General features: G+C 46.5%; 1 protein-coding gene across 8 annotated transcripts in view; it reads left to right on the forward strand.

Annotated features, from left to right (window-relative positions):
- The window catches only part of PIK3AP1 (phosphoinositide-3-kinase adaptor protein 1), a 28,474-nt gene that overhangs the window by 3,377 nt on the left and 8,597 nt on the right, over positions 1–16,500 (forward strand). For 5 of the 8 annotated variants that reach the window (XM_071748186.1, XM_071748184.1, XM_071748187.1 and 2 more), the window contains 6 exons: positions 3,941–4,351; positions 11,611–11,759; positions 12,539–12,683; positions 13,795–13,937; positions 14,322–14,454; positions 14,945–15,141. In XM_071748186.1, coding sequence (XP_071604287.1) covers positions 3,941–4,351; positions 11,611–11,759; positions 12,539–12,683; positions 13,795–13,937; positions 14,322–14,454; positions 14,945–15,141 — 1,178 coding nt within the window. Of the gene's footprint in view, positions 1–809; positions 1,119–3,940; positions 4,352–8,705; positions 8,787–11,610; positions 11,760–12,538; positions 12,684–13,794; positions 13,938–14,321; positions 14,455–14,944; positions 15,142–16,500 lie in introns of those variants that run through there. The other 3 variants (XM_071748189.1, XM_071748188.1, XM_071748190.1) reach the window with 2 other exon arrangements.

Genomic DNA, 16,500 nt, shown 5'->3' on the forward strand with positions numbered 1-16,500 from the left:
CTCCAGGGGAAGAGGGTTTTGCCCCATCTTGTGTAAGTCTTGCTAGAACCCAGCTTGCAAGTTCCCCTTTCTTCAGGGAAACGTATACATGTTTTGGCTAAAAAAGGAAAAACGTGCTGTTCTGGGGCTGTGGGGAAATGGGGGTGTTTCACTGGCCCGTATCTCCTGTGGTGTCAAAATAAGCTAGACAGGTCTCAGGAGGCTTGTGGGCAAAACTGCTTTGCTCCTGATAAACAGAAGGTGTTTTCACAGGGATTCTGAAAAGTACAACTCTGGGTTCACATGTCTTAATGCAAATCTCCTGTTCCTGTCACTGAAACTGGGTTTGCAAAACTTTTATCCCCTTTATTATCTATTTCAAATTGCTTGCTTTTTTTTTTTCCCCAGCACTTTAGTTAAAACAAAGGCTTTCTACTCCAGTCAAAGGGAGAGGTTAATAATGGCTGCATGTGATCACCATTGCTTTGCTATGCATTCCAGCTAGGCAAGGTGCATTCATTTCCTCATGCATCACTTAAATACACACACTTCAGGCAGTAAAACAATATGAAACAATAAACAATATGAATAAAATAAATAATACAATAAATACAAACAATAAAACAATATGAAAGGTGCTGCAGGCTCCTCTTGGTGGCCCAGCAGCAGCTTCTCACACCTCATGGAAGCTCACTCTCTCTTCAAAATATGATTACTGAGACACTTTGGGTTAGGTTTCATTTACATCATAGGTATTTGTTTTTCACAGCAGCTCGTGCTCCTCTATCAAGGACTGATATTTTGTACTGCTGTATTCCTGTATCCTCCAGGCACAGGAATCCCAGCACTAACTGGCTACGTGGTGCTTTTTTACTTAGAATTTGAGGTGAAAGCAGAGTTGCTTGATGCTGCATGGGATCTTCTGAGTTGGAGTCAAGATTTTGTCTGTTGGTTTTTCACCTGGTCAGTGAGAAGTCCTGGTCTGCTTAGGAGAGTGTTGGGAAAGGTGGCACAGAAAAGCTGGGTGTTTTTGGAGGCCCCAAACTGGCTTTAGGGGACCCAAAAGTGCAATGGCAAACTATTCATGCTCTGCATATTGGAAGAGGTGAAGCTTTTTGACCTGTTGAAGGCAGTAATAGGTAATAAGAGTTGGTGAGATTCAGATTTGGGAAGTGGGTGGGATGTAGCCTTACCCAGAGCTGACATGCCAGCTTCCCACAGTATTTTGTGGCTGTTTCAGTGGTAATCAGAACCTTCTGACATGACCATCAAACTCTGTCCTGTGGTTGTTCTCAACTCGAGGATTGTCAGCTCCCTGCTCCCAGACATGGACTGAAGATGAGCCTGGTTTGTTTGCTTCTTTCAGAGGGACTGTGAAGGCACAACACAGCCCACCACTGCCAGATGTTTTTATTTTCTTTCCCTGGGCCTTCTGTGATTTTGACTGAATTGCTTCACCCCCTGCTGTTCCCTGTGCAGTTTATAAACCAAGAAAGCTTTGTCTCCTGTTGTGTCTCTGTGCTATTTAGTCTGCCATCCTTCCACCTCAATCAGAGGCCTCAGGAACACCTGCAGTACTGGTTTCTGATCTCAGCACTCTCCTATCATCACTGTATAACCCAGTCTGCAGCCTTGTTCTGAAGAGAAAGGAATCCAAAGGTTACATTATATCGCTGCAAATTGCAACACAGCTTCACCTGGATGTTTTTCTAGGAGATAAACAGTTGAACATGCCCTGGAATATTATTATGAAAGTGATGTTTTGTAAACTGAAGCAAAAGTCCTTTCCATACCCAAAGCTTAGGAATGCAGAAAAAAGGATGTTAACATTTAACCTAGATTAGACTTGAGGGTGTGAAAGATTTTTGAAAGGTTTGGCTCACACAACTATTTCTTCATTTTCCTGTTTCATATACTGTTCACAGCTTTCTTACTTGAAGGATTCCTCATGTTTGCTTTTTAAAAATGAGCCTGTTGAATGCATTGCCCAAGCACCCATCTGAGGGCAGGGTTTAAAGAAATAAAATGTTTGGGGTTCACCTAGAGATTTCCTTGTGTGTGTGCAACAGGCTGAGTCTACACTGTGCTCTGAAGTGTGCTCTGTGAGGTGTTTCTGTAGCTGATGTGTGTGTGAGGAGTTGTGGGGAAAAGCTCCCCAAGCCTTCTGTCTTCTCCATTTGTTGCACTTTTCCTTGAGGGCTGGACAGCACTCGGTGCTGCAAAGGGAGCTGTTTGGTTAGGCAAACAATAGCATGAGCAGGAAAGCAAGTCCTGTGTCAGCCTGCTTTTAAGAGGGGATGTTGCAATCAAATCTTTGGATTTTTGCCTTCTTTGAACCAGTCCTATTGCTGACTTAAACTTATTTAGTTCTCCAAGACCCACTTCCAGTATTTTTGCTTATGAACGTAAGAGTTTCCTTGGCTATAGAAGTGGAGTCAGTACTTTTAATTCTCAGTTCCCTTTTCTCAGAACATTGTTGCTCAGTTTATCCTAGGAGGGGGAAAGGCTGCAGGAGTTGGGGTGAGAGGGCTCACCTCAGAGAGCTGCTGGGTTTTCTCCCCATCTGAGGAAGTCAGGCTGGGGGGCAGTGTGTGGGCTCTGTCCTGGCCCAGAGTTGTGCTGCCCTTCCCCACTGTTGGAAATCAACGTGTGGCACTGGAAGCAGAAGTCTTTGGTACTCCTCCCTTCTTTGAATAAAACAACTGACCTGAGTTCTGCTCACTTTTCCTGATTCTGCTTCCTGACCCACACTGCCCAGCTGTACCACTGCTGCTCAGCTACAGCTTGGGGATGGTTGCTGCATGGGTTGGAGGTTTTCAGCCTTTGCTTCTCAATGAAGGTTCTGGGGAAGGTGGCAGGATGATGGAGTCTTTGGAGGCTGTTCAGTTTTGGTTTAATTTGAATAAGATGACTGCAAAACTGTTGTTTTTCATTCTGGTAAATTCACTCTCTCCAGATACTCTTTTTTGGCATGCCAAATTTTAGGCATCACTTTCTACTTTAATTAGAAAAATCTGCCTTTGTTTCTTTGCTTCTGTGTGGGTGTGGGTTGGAAATATTGACACTTCTGAGGGTCAAACTGGAATCAGATGATGACAATTTGCTGATAAGATTTGAAATGCTCAGTGCTGAAACTTACCACGGGCCCAGAGCTGTAATCCTCAAATTGGGGTGAAGTTCTTCACAGGTAAATTAAATTTACACTTACAAGTTTTCTTGAGAGGGGTGGGTGAGCACTGCATTGTGTCACCTTGGTTCGATCTAGGTGTGATCTCAGCAAGCTGGAAACACTCTCCAGTCCTTTCCTGGGTGTACCCTTGGGCTGCAGGAGATTTTTTTGCAGCCACTTTGGTTTCTGCTGCAATGAGAGCAGTGACACCAATGGAAGCTGCAGTGGCTTCCTGTAAGCCTGGTGGGACCTCATTTACCTAAAGGCCTTTTTTATTTTTGGTGGGCTGTGTTTAATGTGTGCTCTGCTTGAGCTTGTGCTGTCTGCAGCTGTGTTGCAGAGACCTTAAGAGTTGCCTAAAATTATTTCACTTTGCATGCCAAGGTGAACTCCCCTCTTCAAGCTGGTTTGGTTTGGAGGTTGGGTTTTTATGCTTTTTGGGTTTTTTCTCCTATCAACACACTTTGACTCTCTGAATTTTCACATGTGGTTTGTTTCACTTGAAAATACGTAGGAAACCCCCTTCTTCATAGCAAGCTCTTTGAGAGTGAAAAAATTTAAATTTTAAGTTAAATTTTAGCAGGGTAAATGCAAGGGGGAGTTCAGGCACCCTTGGAATTGCTCTGAGGCTGTGAAGAGCTCACTTTGGATAGACCTGTGGTACTTCTGAAGGGATCTGGAGCTTCTGACATGCTTTACGGGGACTGCCCTGTGGGGTTTTTGTGCTGCAAAGCTCCGGGTCAGTTCTTGCTGTGAATTTAACCCTCCTGCCTGTGTTTTGCCCCTGGGCAGGAGCCCCTGGAGGACAGGATGTGCTGATTGTGCACGGCAGTGACGCCAGGGAATGGTGTCAGTACCTGCAGAACCTCTTCCTCTTCACTCGCCACCTCCGCAAGCATCGGATCCTGGGCTACCAGCTGGAGGCTGCCCTCTCCCCCCAGGAGCTGGACCTCTTCCACAGGAGTCGGAGCATCATCCTCCTGCTGTCTGCTGAGCTGGTGCAGAGTTTTTATCTCCCTCCTGTCCTGCAGAGCCTGCAGGAGGCTCTGTGGCCCCCCTACAAAGTGGTCAAGCTGTTCTGCGGCGTTACGGACTCTGAGGACTACTCGACCTTTTTCAAGGACTGGTCTCAGTGGCAAGAACTCACAAATGATGATGAGCCTGATGCTTACCTTGCAGCTGTCAAGAAGGCAATTTCAGAAGGTAAGGCAGCAGCTGTGGAGTTGTGCTTCCTAGTCAGAGGTACTGGAGGAGGGAAAGATGTGCTATTGTTTATCCTTGTTTATCCCAGTAGCACGTTTAACTGAAATAGGAAACTAAAATTGCACAATCCTTGTGAAACAGGTATTTTTGCAAAGCAGTTTTTCTATGCCTGGTGAATTGGTCTCTAATTCAGCAGAGATTAAGTGACTCTGAGTATGGAAGTTATTTTAAGTACCTGGTTTTGAAAGCAAATAAAAAATAAAACCCACCCATCTTTAAAGTTCTACCTGTAAATATTGTGCCCTACAGTTTATTGACCAAAAAAACCCAGTGGCTGAGTTTTTGTACTCTGAAAAAGTAAAACTGACCAGAGATTAAATTAGATTTTCTGGCACTTCCTAGCAAAACTGAAAGTTTAGATACTTTTTTCCTCCAAACCTGGATGTAGAGTGTGGCATTAGGATTTGAGTGATTTTTTTTTTTTTTTTTTTTAATATGCTCTTCAAAATTACAGCAGTTTACTCAGCATCTCCTTGGACTGCTGGTGTTAGTGGTTTTACTTAACATGCCTGAGGGCTGTCAGAAAGTATCTGGATGAATGTATCAGATCCTGCTTATCTGTGGGAAAAAATGACTAGGTGACCTTTTCTGTGGTGTGATTCTGCAGCCCAGGTTTTGTGAATGGTCTCAAATGCAAATGTTCTAATGCTTCCTCTGAAACAAAGACAACCCCAGGTGTACATTGTTCCCTTTTTTTTGGGTGAAACTGTGAAAACTTTCTTCTTGGTTGGTAATAACAAATCAGCATCTGTCTTATAGTTTGGCTGCAGCCAACCTCAGTATGAGTGACTTAAAATAAGATTGTTTGTGGCAGCAGACCCCTCCCACACAGAAGCACTGCCTCTGCTCTCCTCCCAGGGCTTCACTGGTAGAGTTTTAGATGAAGGCTTTGAAGTCAGGAGTTCTTAGAAGGTCTCAGTTAAATCCATTCTCTGCAGCAGACCTGTGAACTTCTCCTGAGCACCTGGCTGAGAAACTTCTTCTTAGCACTCTCTCCTACAGCACTTAGCAGAGAAATTTTGTGGCCATATTTGAAATTACTTGTCTGGGTGTCTTCCTCTGGGAAGTACTTCTGTCCACACACATTCCCCAGTACTTCTGACACACTGAAGAACTACACCTGATGCATAAATGACTGAGCTTCAGCTTTGTGGTTGCTGAATCCTGAGTGAGTGGAGCATTTGACACAGGGCAGGGTGAGGGCAAATGCCTCTCCATAGCTTTCACACTGGCCCTGCTGCTGCCTGTAATGCAGCTGTGAGGCTGTGGTTTGTTTAATGCATCATGGGTACATGATACCCCCCAGACATCACATGCTAAAAGCTATTTTAATTTTTTTTTCATATGAATTCAGAAATGAGGAAGCCTTCAGCTTGCCCTGATGAGCGCAGCCTTGGCTGAGCAGAGCTCTCATGCAATGAGATGCCCAAGAAAGACAGATCAGTGCCAGCAGACTTTGTGACAACAGGAGGGTCAGAACCCTGGGTAAGGAAGTGTGGGGAATGTGGAGGAGAGTGGGCAGTTAGAAGGAAGGTGAAATGATTTATTTATGTATTTTTATGTTGTTAGTGCATGTAGTGAGGGGCTCATTAAGAGATACCAGAGAGCAAGGCAGTGAACTGTTGCTGGGAGGGAAATGGCATAACAGAAACTTATAAACTCTTATCATTGTCTCTCCTGTCCATGTCAGAGAATTGAATTAACTTCCTGGCTTGCTTCTGTTGCACTGATGAAGCCATGGATGAAACCAGAGAGCCTATCACAGAATCCTTCAGGTTGGAAGGGACCTCTTGAGCTCATTCAGTCAAAATTCATGGAGCTCAAGACCATGTCTAGTCAGGTTTTGAATGTCTCTTCAGGTGGAGACTTCACAGCTTCTTGGAGCCACTGTTTGTGTTTGTCCAGTGTTTTGTTTTCTGCAGGCTGAAGAGCTGCAGCTCTTGCTGCCTCTCCTCTGGTGAAAGGTGCTGTAGTCAGCTTTGTGGTTCTGTGCTGTAAAGATAAAGTGACCTTAGAATAAGCTACTCAGAGTCTGAGGTCAGGTTGGACAGATGCATAAAGTGCTCTCAAGTGTGTCTGAGCCTGTGGGGAAGAAGTGGCAGTATGCAGGGATTCCCAACAGCTTCACACTTGTGTAAAGGCTGGGTTGAGAACATGGTGCAAGTGGCTAGAGCTGGAGGTAGAAGAGACAGGAATTGATGCACAGTCCTAAAGGGACAGAGAAATGTGAAGCTGGGGACCACTGTCATTATTTCTGGCTCTCAGTACTTGGAGGAATATGATCTGAGTAGTCCTCTCTCAGAGAATCACATCCAGCATTTATTTCAGCCAGCTTACTGGGCTGGCCTCAAACAAATGCTGTAGCAAGAGGATCTGCTGTACTGCAGTCCTCTCTCCCTGGTTCCTTTTTTTCCCCCTTCTCTGAAGTGGCAACACTAAGTGAATTCTTAAAACTGTGTTTTTCTCTGTTGTGTTAAAGATACACTGCTGTGAGCCTGCTCTTTGGAGAGGAAGGGGTGAGGTGTTTGTCAGCCCCCTGGGGGCTGCTGCTTGAGATGGGAGCTCTGCAGCCTGGCTGGGTGTTGAGGAGAGGAAACTGTGATGCTCTTACACAGGAGTTAAGGTTGAGAGAACATGCTGGAAACACTGACTTCAGAGAGCTGCTTAAAGCACTCAGAGAAACCTTCACCAAGCTCCCAAGTGATAGTGAGAGAAATGCAGGAATGTCCTTCTCCTGCTGTAGCCAAAGGGTGGAGCAGATGAAAGAGCCTGCCCAGGTGCAGTGTTTGCCACCAAGGTGCTTCCTGAGCTCCCAGTTCAAAGCAATACTTCACAGCTTGTCTTCCCTGACAGGGGGAGATTCAAGCAGTGCCAGCACAGGTATATCCCAGCTTTCTAGATGGGGAGAATGAAGGGACAGCCCAGAACTAGTACAGGACAGAAACTGGTGTGCTTGGGAAGCATCAGGCAATACTGGACTCCATGCACATCACAAATACCAGTTGTAGTTCTCTGATAATCTCCCTGCAGGTTGCTCTATGGCAGTGACACAGCCTAAGTGTCTGCCAATGTGAACTGCAAGGCTTTAGAACACCTGCTTAAAACAAGAGCCCAGTGACCATCAACTTCATCCAGGTTTGGAACAGCTGAAGTGCTTTCTGCAAAGTTTTTGCAGACATGTGAGTTCAAGCTGAAGTTTTTTTCCAGAGCAGGGCTGAAGAAATGCACAGGGCAGATTTCGAGCTGTTTCAAAAACCTTTGTTGTGCACTTGGACAGTTGTTTTGCTTCTGGGGTTGCATTTTGTAGGGGTTTTCTGGCTGGGTGTTATTAGCACACAAAACTTTCAATGCATTTTCAGAAGTGACTTGAGACCTTAGCATGGACTGCTGCAAAAGGGAGCGTTGTGCCTCATTCTCCTCCTGTCACCTGGATGCTTTGGTGTGGCACTGGGCTGCAAGGTGGTACTCCAAGAGACACTCTGAAGGAGAGTGAGGGCAGGACTGCCCTTTCAGTAGTGAAGTGTCCTTTGGATGTACTGAAGCCACTTGTGGAGCCAGAGCTTCAGTCTAACAGTGATCTCCTGGTGCAGGATTTCCAGGTGGAAGTCCAGCCTGGTGGGCTTTTATGTGGAGAGTCTTTCCTGTCATGGTATGCAATGGTATGCATTGTGTTTAAATTGTAGCAGGGAGATACTGCATGAGGAGAGAGAACTCCTCAGTAAGTTGGGTGTTTGTGATCAGGAAGAGTTGAATCAGTCACATGTGTGATTCTTGTCACCCTCAGACATTGCCCAGTTGCTCAGCTGGGCCATTTGCAGTAAGATGTGGATGGCAGAGTGGTCTGGCCAGGCTGCTGACTCCTTCCCAGCCCTCACATCTCCCGGGGTGTAAGGGCTGACTTCTGAGAAACCCCAGCTGTCAGCTCCAAGCTGATAGAGAGCCCAGCAGCTCAGCCTGCAGGAAATGAGTGACCCAGCAAGCTGCCTGTGCTGCAGGGGCTCAGAAGAACTGCTTCATAGTGGCTTCTAAAAGCTGCTGAGTGGGTGGTGAGGTGTGTGCCCAGGTTGCCCTTGGGCTTTTCCTGGGGGTGAGGTTCTGCAGGGCAGGTGAGAAGGGGCTGGCACGGGGCTGCTCCCTGCAGCTCAGCTGCTGACACTTCCTGGGGGGCAGCACATTCTTCAAGGGGAAATGTGGTTGGGTTTTTCAGACCACATCTCCTCCCCTTGCTGCTCTTCTCACAAGTATTTCACTGCCAAGTGTGGCCTGAGACAGCCTCTGAACAAAGGGGAACAAAAAGGGCTCCAGCCAAGGCAGAGCCAGCTACAACCACGAGCTGCTGACCAACTGAGGATGCCCATGGAGAAGCTCAGCTCAGGTATTCACCTAACTTTCTGATGGGTCACTTATCTCCTAGTGATGGCCTCTCTAGCCTGGGTGTCATTGCAGTCACAGAACTGCTGAAGCTGTGTGTGCAAAGGGGCTGTCACTGCTCAGGGATCTGAGTGAGTGGGAAGTCTGATCTCACAACATGTCCCTTCAGAACCTTATCAGATGGGCTGGGCTGGTTTCCTCTTCCCACATGGTGTGTTCACAGGTCAGCAGCATGTGATGGAAGGTACAAGATGACTGTAGCATCACTTCACTGCTTCTGTGGGAAGCTGTTACTTTGCAGTTTCAGAATTCTCTGAATGAAAACCCCCCCAGTTGAGTAAGTCCTAGCTGAAACTCTGCCTGTTTAATCAGCTGATAATGCAATTACTGATTAACATTGCTTGCTGCTTCCCCTATTACTTAACAGCTCTGGCCTTACATATGACAGTCCACTCGGGGCAGTCCACTCTGTTGCAAGAATGCAGAAGTACAAGGCAAATCAGGTAGTGCCAGAGCTTCTTAAAAGCTCAGGTTATTCTTCTTCTGCCAATTTGTTCCTAGTATCAAATAACTCAGTAAGGCAGAGAGGCTGGGAAGCTTTTTCTCTCCTTGCTCCCATTTTATCCTTGCTGACTGCAGGTGTTGTAGTTGAGATCCACAGCTTTAGGTTTCACTTTTCTCTGAAACAGGGCAAGTGAGGTACAAATTACCCCACCAATGGTTCCATCTTGGGATGGGGGTGATGCCCTTTGTGTCAGGATGCTCTCAAGTGTCAGTTTGGACATGTATTATAGGAACATTAAGGGTTTGCTTTATTTTTTACTTTCTTTTTTCCTGGGCAGCTTGGCACTCCCTGTTTTTTGGGAACTGGGATCTGCCTCTTGCAGCTGATGACTTTGGACAGAATCAACTGAAATCCTGAGCTGAGGAATTGAAAATTCTCTCTCCATTTCCCACAACACTTGGTACCACTGTCTGAAAACCCAAAGGAGCATAGTACATAGCCTTGTGTCAAAGTGGTTTATCAGTCACACCTGCAGAGTTTTGGTGGTATTGAAATCTATGTGCTAAAATACAGGTACTGTTCCAGGTTTGCTTAAGACATGGTGGTGGTGATGCCTTACTTGAACTTCAGAGCTGCAGAATTTTGGCTCTACACTTTTTACAGTAAACATTCAAACAGAAATGTGCTTGTACTTGTGTGAGTAGGCTTGCCATGAGGACTGAGTCACATACTTGAAGTTGAAAATATGTGCACCACTGTTGGTGACAAAGAATTGAAGAGGAATGAGTTGCTAAAATTTTGTCTTAAAACCTGTCTTCTGATAGCAAAGTCACGTTCATATGGTTTGTAAAAATCACATTTCAGTATGTGGGAAATGAAAGAAATGTGCATGACAAGGAATTTCAAATATTCTAAGCTTAAGTCTTTGGTAATAATAATGAGTAAGTTCAGATTTAAATTCCTGACTGACTTCTAGCTTCACTGTTTGAAACTATCAGGACACTTTGGAGTGGAGGAAACTTGGTGCAGCTGGAGGGAGAGGGTTCTGAGTAAAACTGGGACTGTTGGCAGCTTCACTGTAGGGATGCCACAAGTGGTTGGTCACTTGGGTCTTTCTCACCAGGACTGGGCATTTCAAACACAGCCTTTCTTACCAATATAAAAATTCTACCAGCCCAAATCTGCAGTTCTGTCTGCTAAATAATTTGTATTGCTCTTTGCTGCTGTGTTTTACAGTAAGTAGTAAATAACTTCCAAAGTTGTTGCTTAAATCTTCAACTGCTCCACAGTTTTCCAAGGTTTGGGAAATTCTGGCTATGGGAAATAGTTATAAGAATTCATGCAAATCTCCTGACAAGGGGAGGTCAGTGACTTTCAGCCCCTGGTTTGGGGGAACAAGGTGTGAATCGTATGAAAGGGGAGCTGGAAGCTAGGTGAGAAAGGGCTCTCTGCTAAGTAGATACAAAATCATCTGTTTTTTCCTTTCTTTAGGTGGGGAAAGTGTTTCCTGGCAGGGGGAGGAGAGCTGTAATCTATTTTAATTCTTGCTATTTTTTTTTACAGCCAAGTGATACGGATTCAGCTTGTTTGCTCTCCCATCAATATCCATGCTGCTGCTTGGAAACAGGAATGAGAACATTGTTTTATAAACACTGAGTGTAGGGCTAGGTGTGTTTACTTCTACTAGGTTTGTTTGGGGAGAATACTGGCATTTTGCAGTGCAAAAGCTCTGGAACGTTTCAGTTTCATTCTTGCATAGATACAAGAGTTGTTGCTTGAGGAACAGGAGCCCTTCAGACTCCTGTTTTGTTGACACAGTAATGGACTTGGAGTGAGCAACATCAGCAGAGTCCAGAAAACTAAAGCTATTACTGAAATGAAAGAGAAGTTAGCTTTCTGCTCCCGTTCTAGGAGAGGAAGGAGAGGTTCCTGGCCATCCTGCAGCGTGCTCAGAAGGCAGGGGGAGTCAGAGGAGCCCGGTTCCCAGTCATTCTTACATTAGACATGGGCACGTGAATGTCGCTGCCAAACATGAGCAGGAAACACCCATCTCAGCAGAAAGTGGCACTGGTGTCTGCTTTGTAAGCACGTTCAGTGCTTGCTGTGTGGCCGTGTGAGTGCTTCCCAGCGATTCCTGTGAGGGAACCAAAGAGGAAGCTCTGCAGTTTCCCTTTCTTCAACCAGATCCCCTTTTCTGAGCACGACTTGCAGAGCACCAGGACGTAACCCCCGGCAGGTCCCGGTGCTTCCCGGGGTGGTGTTTGCAGTGCAGGTTTTCAGCAGAGGGGGCAGCGGTGTAACGGGGCTCTGTGCTGTGTTTCAGACTCGGGCTGTGACTCTGTGACCGATACGGAGCCAGAGGAGGAGAAGAACCCGGTGCACTCCCGCGGAGTGGCCATGGGGGAGGAACACGGATCATCCAGGAGCAGTGGGAACCCCCTGGTGGTGCAGCCTGGCCGCATTCGCTGTGGGGTACTGTATGGCCACTCCTGGGGCTACATTCTTACTGGGGCTCCCTAATTTACAGGCCTGGCAATTAGCCTCTGTCACCTTTCCTCTTAGCTCTGCCTTCTCTTTCATGCCACTGGCTCCCTTGAGCCCAGAAATATCCTGATAACACTCAGTGCCCAGTGCTGCAGTGTCACTGGCTGGCAGACAGTCCCATCCACATCACTACTTGTCACATCTGCTCTGAGGCAGGGTCACACTCCTGACTTCCCAGCTTCCATTCTGGGCAAGTGGAGGAAGGGGATTGTAATCAGCCAATTAACTCCACAGCCTCCGTGCAGCCTGATCTGACAGCTCTGGTGCTTGAACTGCAAGTGACACTGAGGAGCTTGGATTGTGGCTTCCTGTTTGGAAAATGACATTTTGTAGTAGAGAATCACCTCAGATGGGAAAAGTTGAATTTTCTGCTTAGAGCAGGGCTCTGCTGCTTGAGGGGAAAGACTGACAGAGATGAAACAATGATTTTATAAATCTAGATTAAATCAGCTTATAAATCCAGCTGATAGATGTGCAGTTTTATCACCTTAATGCATATATCTATGCAGGTGCAAGCTGTTACAGAGACCACCTGCCCAGTTACTCCATGACTAGATGATGCTCTGAAAAATCATTCAGGGTGATGAAAATTGCAGATAAAAACTTGTGTGTTAGTTGCAAGGACAACCAAATGCCTAGAAAAGGACCTTAACACAGTAAGTGTTCTTATGTTGTGAACCTGCATGTTGTGATGCCTTTTCTCCTAGGTGCAGACAACACTTTATATCATCATGAAATGTAAACTAGATGGGGAAGTGAAAACAGAAGTTGAATTCTCTCCAGAGAGCTCCTCACCTGTGCGTGTGCTGGCTGAGGTGCAGAATGAGTACACAGTCTCTGTGGAGGCTCCAAGTAAGCTGGCCTGAGATTTTCACTCTCCTGCCCCCTTGTTTCCCTGCTGTCTCAACCTTCCTGTCCTGAAAAGTGCAAGAGGGATTAGAGTAAGGTTGTAAGGCAGGAAAAGTGGAGGCCAGGAAGTCTGGGACTTGCATTCTCACCTGTGACACTTGTGTGATGAGGAGCTGAGGCAGGCTGCTGCTTGGGGGCTCTGCTTTATCCCCTCAGCAGTGTGGAAACCCCTAGTGGGAGCTGTGAGAGCACATTGCAGCTTGTGAAGCCCTTTGAACTGAGCTGCCTCTTACAGCCACCACCACATTAGCATTGGCAGGGCACCAAGAGGAGGTCAGTGCCAGTAAATAATTGCATGCCTGTGACTTTAGCAGCATGTGTTTAAATGTATGAAGAGCTCTGTGATCAGAGCTGAAAGTATTTATCCTGCCTTGCCTTTTAATTTAGGTATCTTCTGTCACTCTAGGCATTTACATTTACACAGCTGTTGGTTGTCTAAACTTTAGGTTTGTTAAACTTTAGGTTTGTTAAACTTTAGGGTTGTTAAACTTTACCCTAAAGATTTCAGATTTACAGTAATTTTCCAGCATGATTTTATTAGCATGCTTTGCTCTGTCCTCTTGAAGAATCATATTGCCAGCTCTGAGAATGGAGACAAACAGTCAGTGTAGAACTCCCATAAAGTCACTCAGGGGGATTGATTTAAAGAAGGTGACTTCACCCACATCAAAATGTTCAACTTAATCTGTCTTGAGACTAAATTTTAACATGGACCTGGAAAATAACTTGCACTTTGAGTTATAAAGGTGTCCTGCTCATTGATGGAGTGTACAACTACGTAGGTTCTGAGAGAAATTTTGAATTCCTTTGACATGTAACCATTTCATAACTTCCTGAGTTAACAGCCAAGCATACACACACATATATAGGGAAATACTAATTTCAGTGGGATTCAAAATATTTGTGTTCTAAGGGAAGGTCCAGACTCTTAATGACTTCAACACAACAGAAATTAGTTTGGTTATCCAGCTAGCAATATCTCCCAACTGCTCTTCATGCAGCCTCATTCCCAGTGTTTGTTCCTAACAGTGATTTCTCATCTTTCTTTCCAAAGATTTAACCTCTGGGACAGTGGCTCTGCAGATATATTCAGGGGACCTGCTGGTGGGAGAAGCAAGTGTCACCTATTACACTGACATGGAGGAAATCAGCAGTCTCCTGGCTAGTGCAGCCAACCCAGTGCAGTTCATGTGCCAGGTAATGCCTCCAGCAAGCAGCTGCTTTGCAGGGCAGCTCTTTCAGAGGCTAGACAAGTGGAGCTGAGCAAAAAGGGCTTGACATGAAGTAGCTCTTCTGAAATGAAGAAATGCAAGGTTGTTTAGGGATTTTCACATGACCTGAACATCCTGCTTCAGTGAAAGCACATGTTCTTTTTCTGTCTCTGGAGCAAAAGGCTGGCTCATGATATCCACCCAACCAGAAAAAAAAATGTCAGTTAATCAGCATGCAGATTCAGACACATCTTCAGGGTTTATGCCCACAGTTTTCTGATATGTGCTAAAGACAGAAACACCTTGTAAGTCTCACCTTAGCTGAATCTCCAGGCTCCACCAAGCAGAGTCACTTTCCATTTGTTTCCAGGCCTTTAAAATTGTGCCATACAGCATAGAAGCACTGGACAAACTGCTGACTGAATCACTCAAGAAGAACATTCCTGCCAGTGGCTTACACCTGTTTGGGATCAACCAGCTGGAAGAAGAAGATATGACAACAAGTAAGTTGAAATACTGTTTTCTTTTCTCTTTGGACTTCATCTAGATCAGTTGTTTTGCTTTGGAACACCTTAACGTTGCAGTGTGTGGTACCTGCACAGGCTGCCTCACTAATCTTGGATCTCAGCCAGGAAGCTACATTTCTGATGATGCCTGTAGGAGCAGGATTGCCATTTGCCCTGGGTGCCCCTTCTTTTGTCACAGGAATCAGTCTCACTTCCTTGCACTGCAGCAGATGCAGCTGTGTGGACAGCCTCAAGCACAACCCAAGTGAAACAATTATGCTTCCCAAAATGTCTCCCACGTTTTCTCCCTGGTTCTCCCAGCCCCGGGTGGTGTTTCTCCATTAGATCTGTGTTGAAGCTGGATCTGTACTTTTCAGAGCTTCCACCCCTGCTTTAGTCTCCCCTGGCTAGGAATTTTGTTTCTCACCTGCTGGCTCTGTTGCTGCTGGAGAGGAACTTGGATTCTAACAGGCTCCTGTTCTCACAGACCAGAGGGATGAGGAGCTGCCAACACTGCTGCACTTCTCTGCAAGATACGGGCTGAAGAACCTCACTGCCCTGCTGCTTACGTGTCCTGGGGCCCTGCAGGCCTACAGTGTAGCCAACAACTGTGGCCACTACCCCAACACCCTGGCAGAGAAACATGGCTTTAGGGACCTCCGCCAGTTCATCGATGAGTACGTGGTAAGAGCAGGCAGCACCCCCCCTGCAGTGTCCCCCTGCAGCTGGGGACAGGGCCACCAAGCTTGGCACTTCGTGTGGCAGGCTCAGAAAGGCTGCAGGGTGGTGTGGCAGACACCCAGCCACACAGAAAGCTCCCAGGCTCTGGAGGCTGGGGTACTTCTCTGGAGCTGGGGAAGTTCCTGGGGGCTTTGCTCAGAGGAAATAAGATGCAAGCTGACACTTGGCAGGATGGGTTTCCTTGTCATCCATCTCAGGAAGTTTGTGCAAGGATGGGGTTGATGCCTGGCGTAAACTCTGATCTTGGGAAAACCACAGCCCCTTCATCCCACTTAAATGAGGGAAGACTCCCACTTAAATGTGGAAGACTTTCCAACCTCTTCCTGCAGCACTGTGCTCCTCCTTCCCACAGCACAGTGGCAGAGCTGTGGTAAGAGCAGGTCCTGCTTCCTGACCCTCCAGTTATCTGTGCAGTTTGGTACAGAGCTCCCAAATGGTGTGCACCAGTGTCTCCAATACTAGGATGGAGACCTGGAAATCCCAGTAAACCCCTTCACTCACCTCGTTTTCTCTCTGGCACCTCCCTAAGGCATTGCACCAGCTCCATTCTTTACCCATTTTGGCAGTGGAGGGAAGTCCCTGTGGATGGTTTTACACACGTGCCCTGTGGGTTGGAGGCCCATGAGGTGGTGGGTGTGGATGGCAGAATAGTTTGTGGTGCTGGAGCCAGTCCAGATGGCTGTGCTTGGGACTTGGGGGCTGAGATGAAGCTTTAACTTTGCTCCCATGCATGGGTTGGTGAAGATCTGCACTGCCTTCTCCTCCAACCCCCCAGCCCATGTTGCAAAGATGTGGGAAAGGGTTCTGCTGCCCTGTGAATTGAAAGCTGCCTGTGTGACATGAACAGCTGCCTGCTGTGAGGTTTCCTGTTAATCTCACAGAAAAGGGGCTGTGTACTCCCACTCGGGGTGTTCTGTGCTGCTGCTGCTGCCAAGAAATGGAAACTGAATCTGCACCAGAGCTAAAACCTCACATTCTTGGTAGTGTTCTGCGTGTGTTAAGCTTTTCCCCTTCTGGTCAGCTATGCTAACCCCAAAATAGCCTTTGACAAACGTTTGTGTTTTTAGAACCAGCTTTGCTTCTGTTCCAGTTGTCTGAAGCCATCAGGTAGGAGAGGACAGTGAGGGAGTGAGAGGCTGTAATGGCTGTCAGAGTGTGGCAGCACCAGCCCCTTTCACCTTCACTACCTGTTGGTACAGCAGAGATCTGGGAGGCTGGGCCCAGACAGCTGCAGTGGGATTTCATTCCTTTGGGAAGCCTCAGTCTTGGGATGTTGTTAGAAAGTGGTGTTTTTTCCATCAG

Source organism: Heliangelus exortis, chromosome 7 (assembly GCF_036169615.1).
Source record: "Heliangelus exortis chromosome 7, bHelExo1.hap1, whole genome shotgun sequence".
Taxonomy (NCBI): Eukaryota; Metazoa; Chordata; class Aves; order Apodiformes; family Trochilidae; genus Heliangelus; species Heliangelus exortis.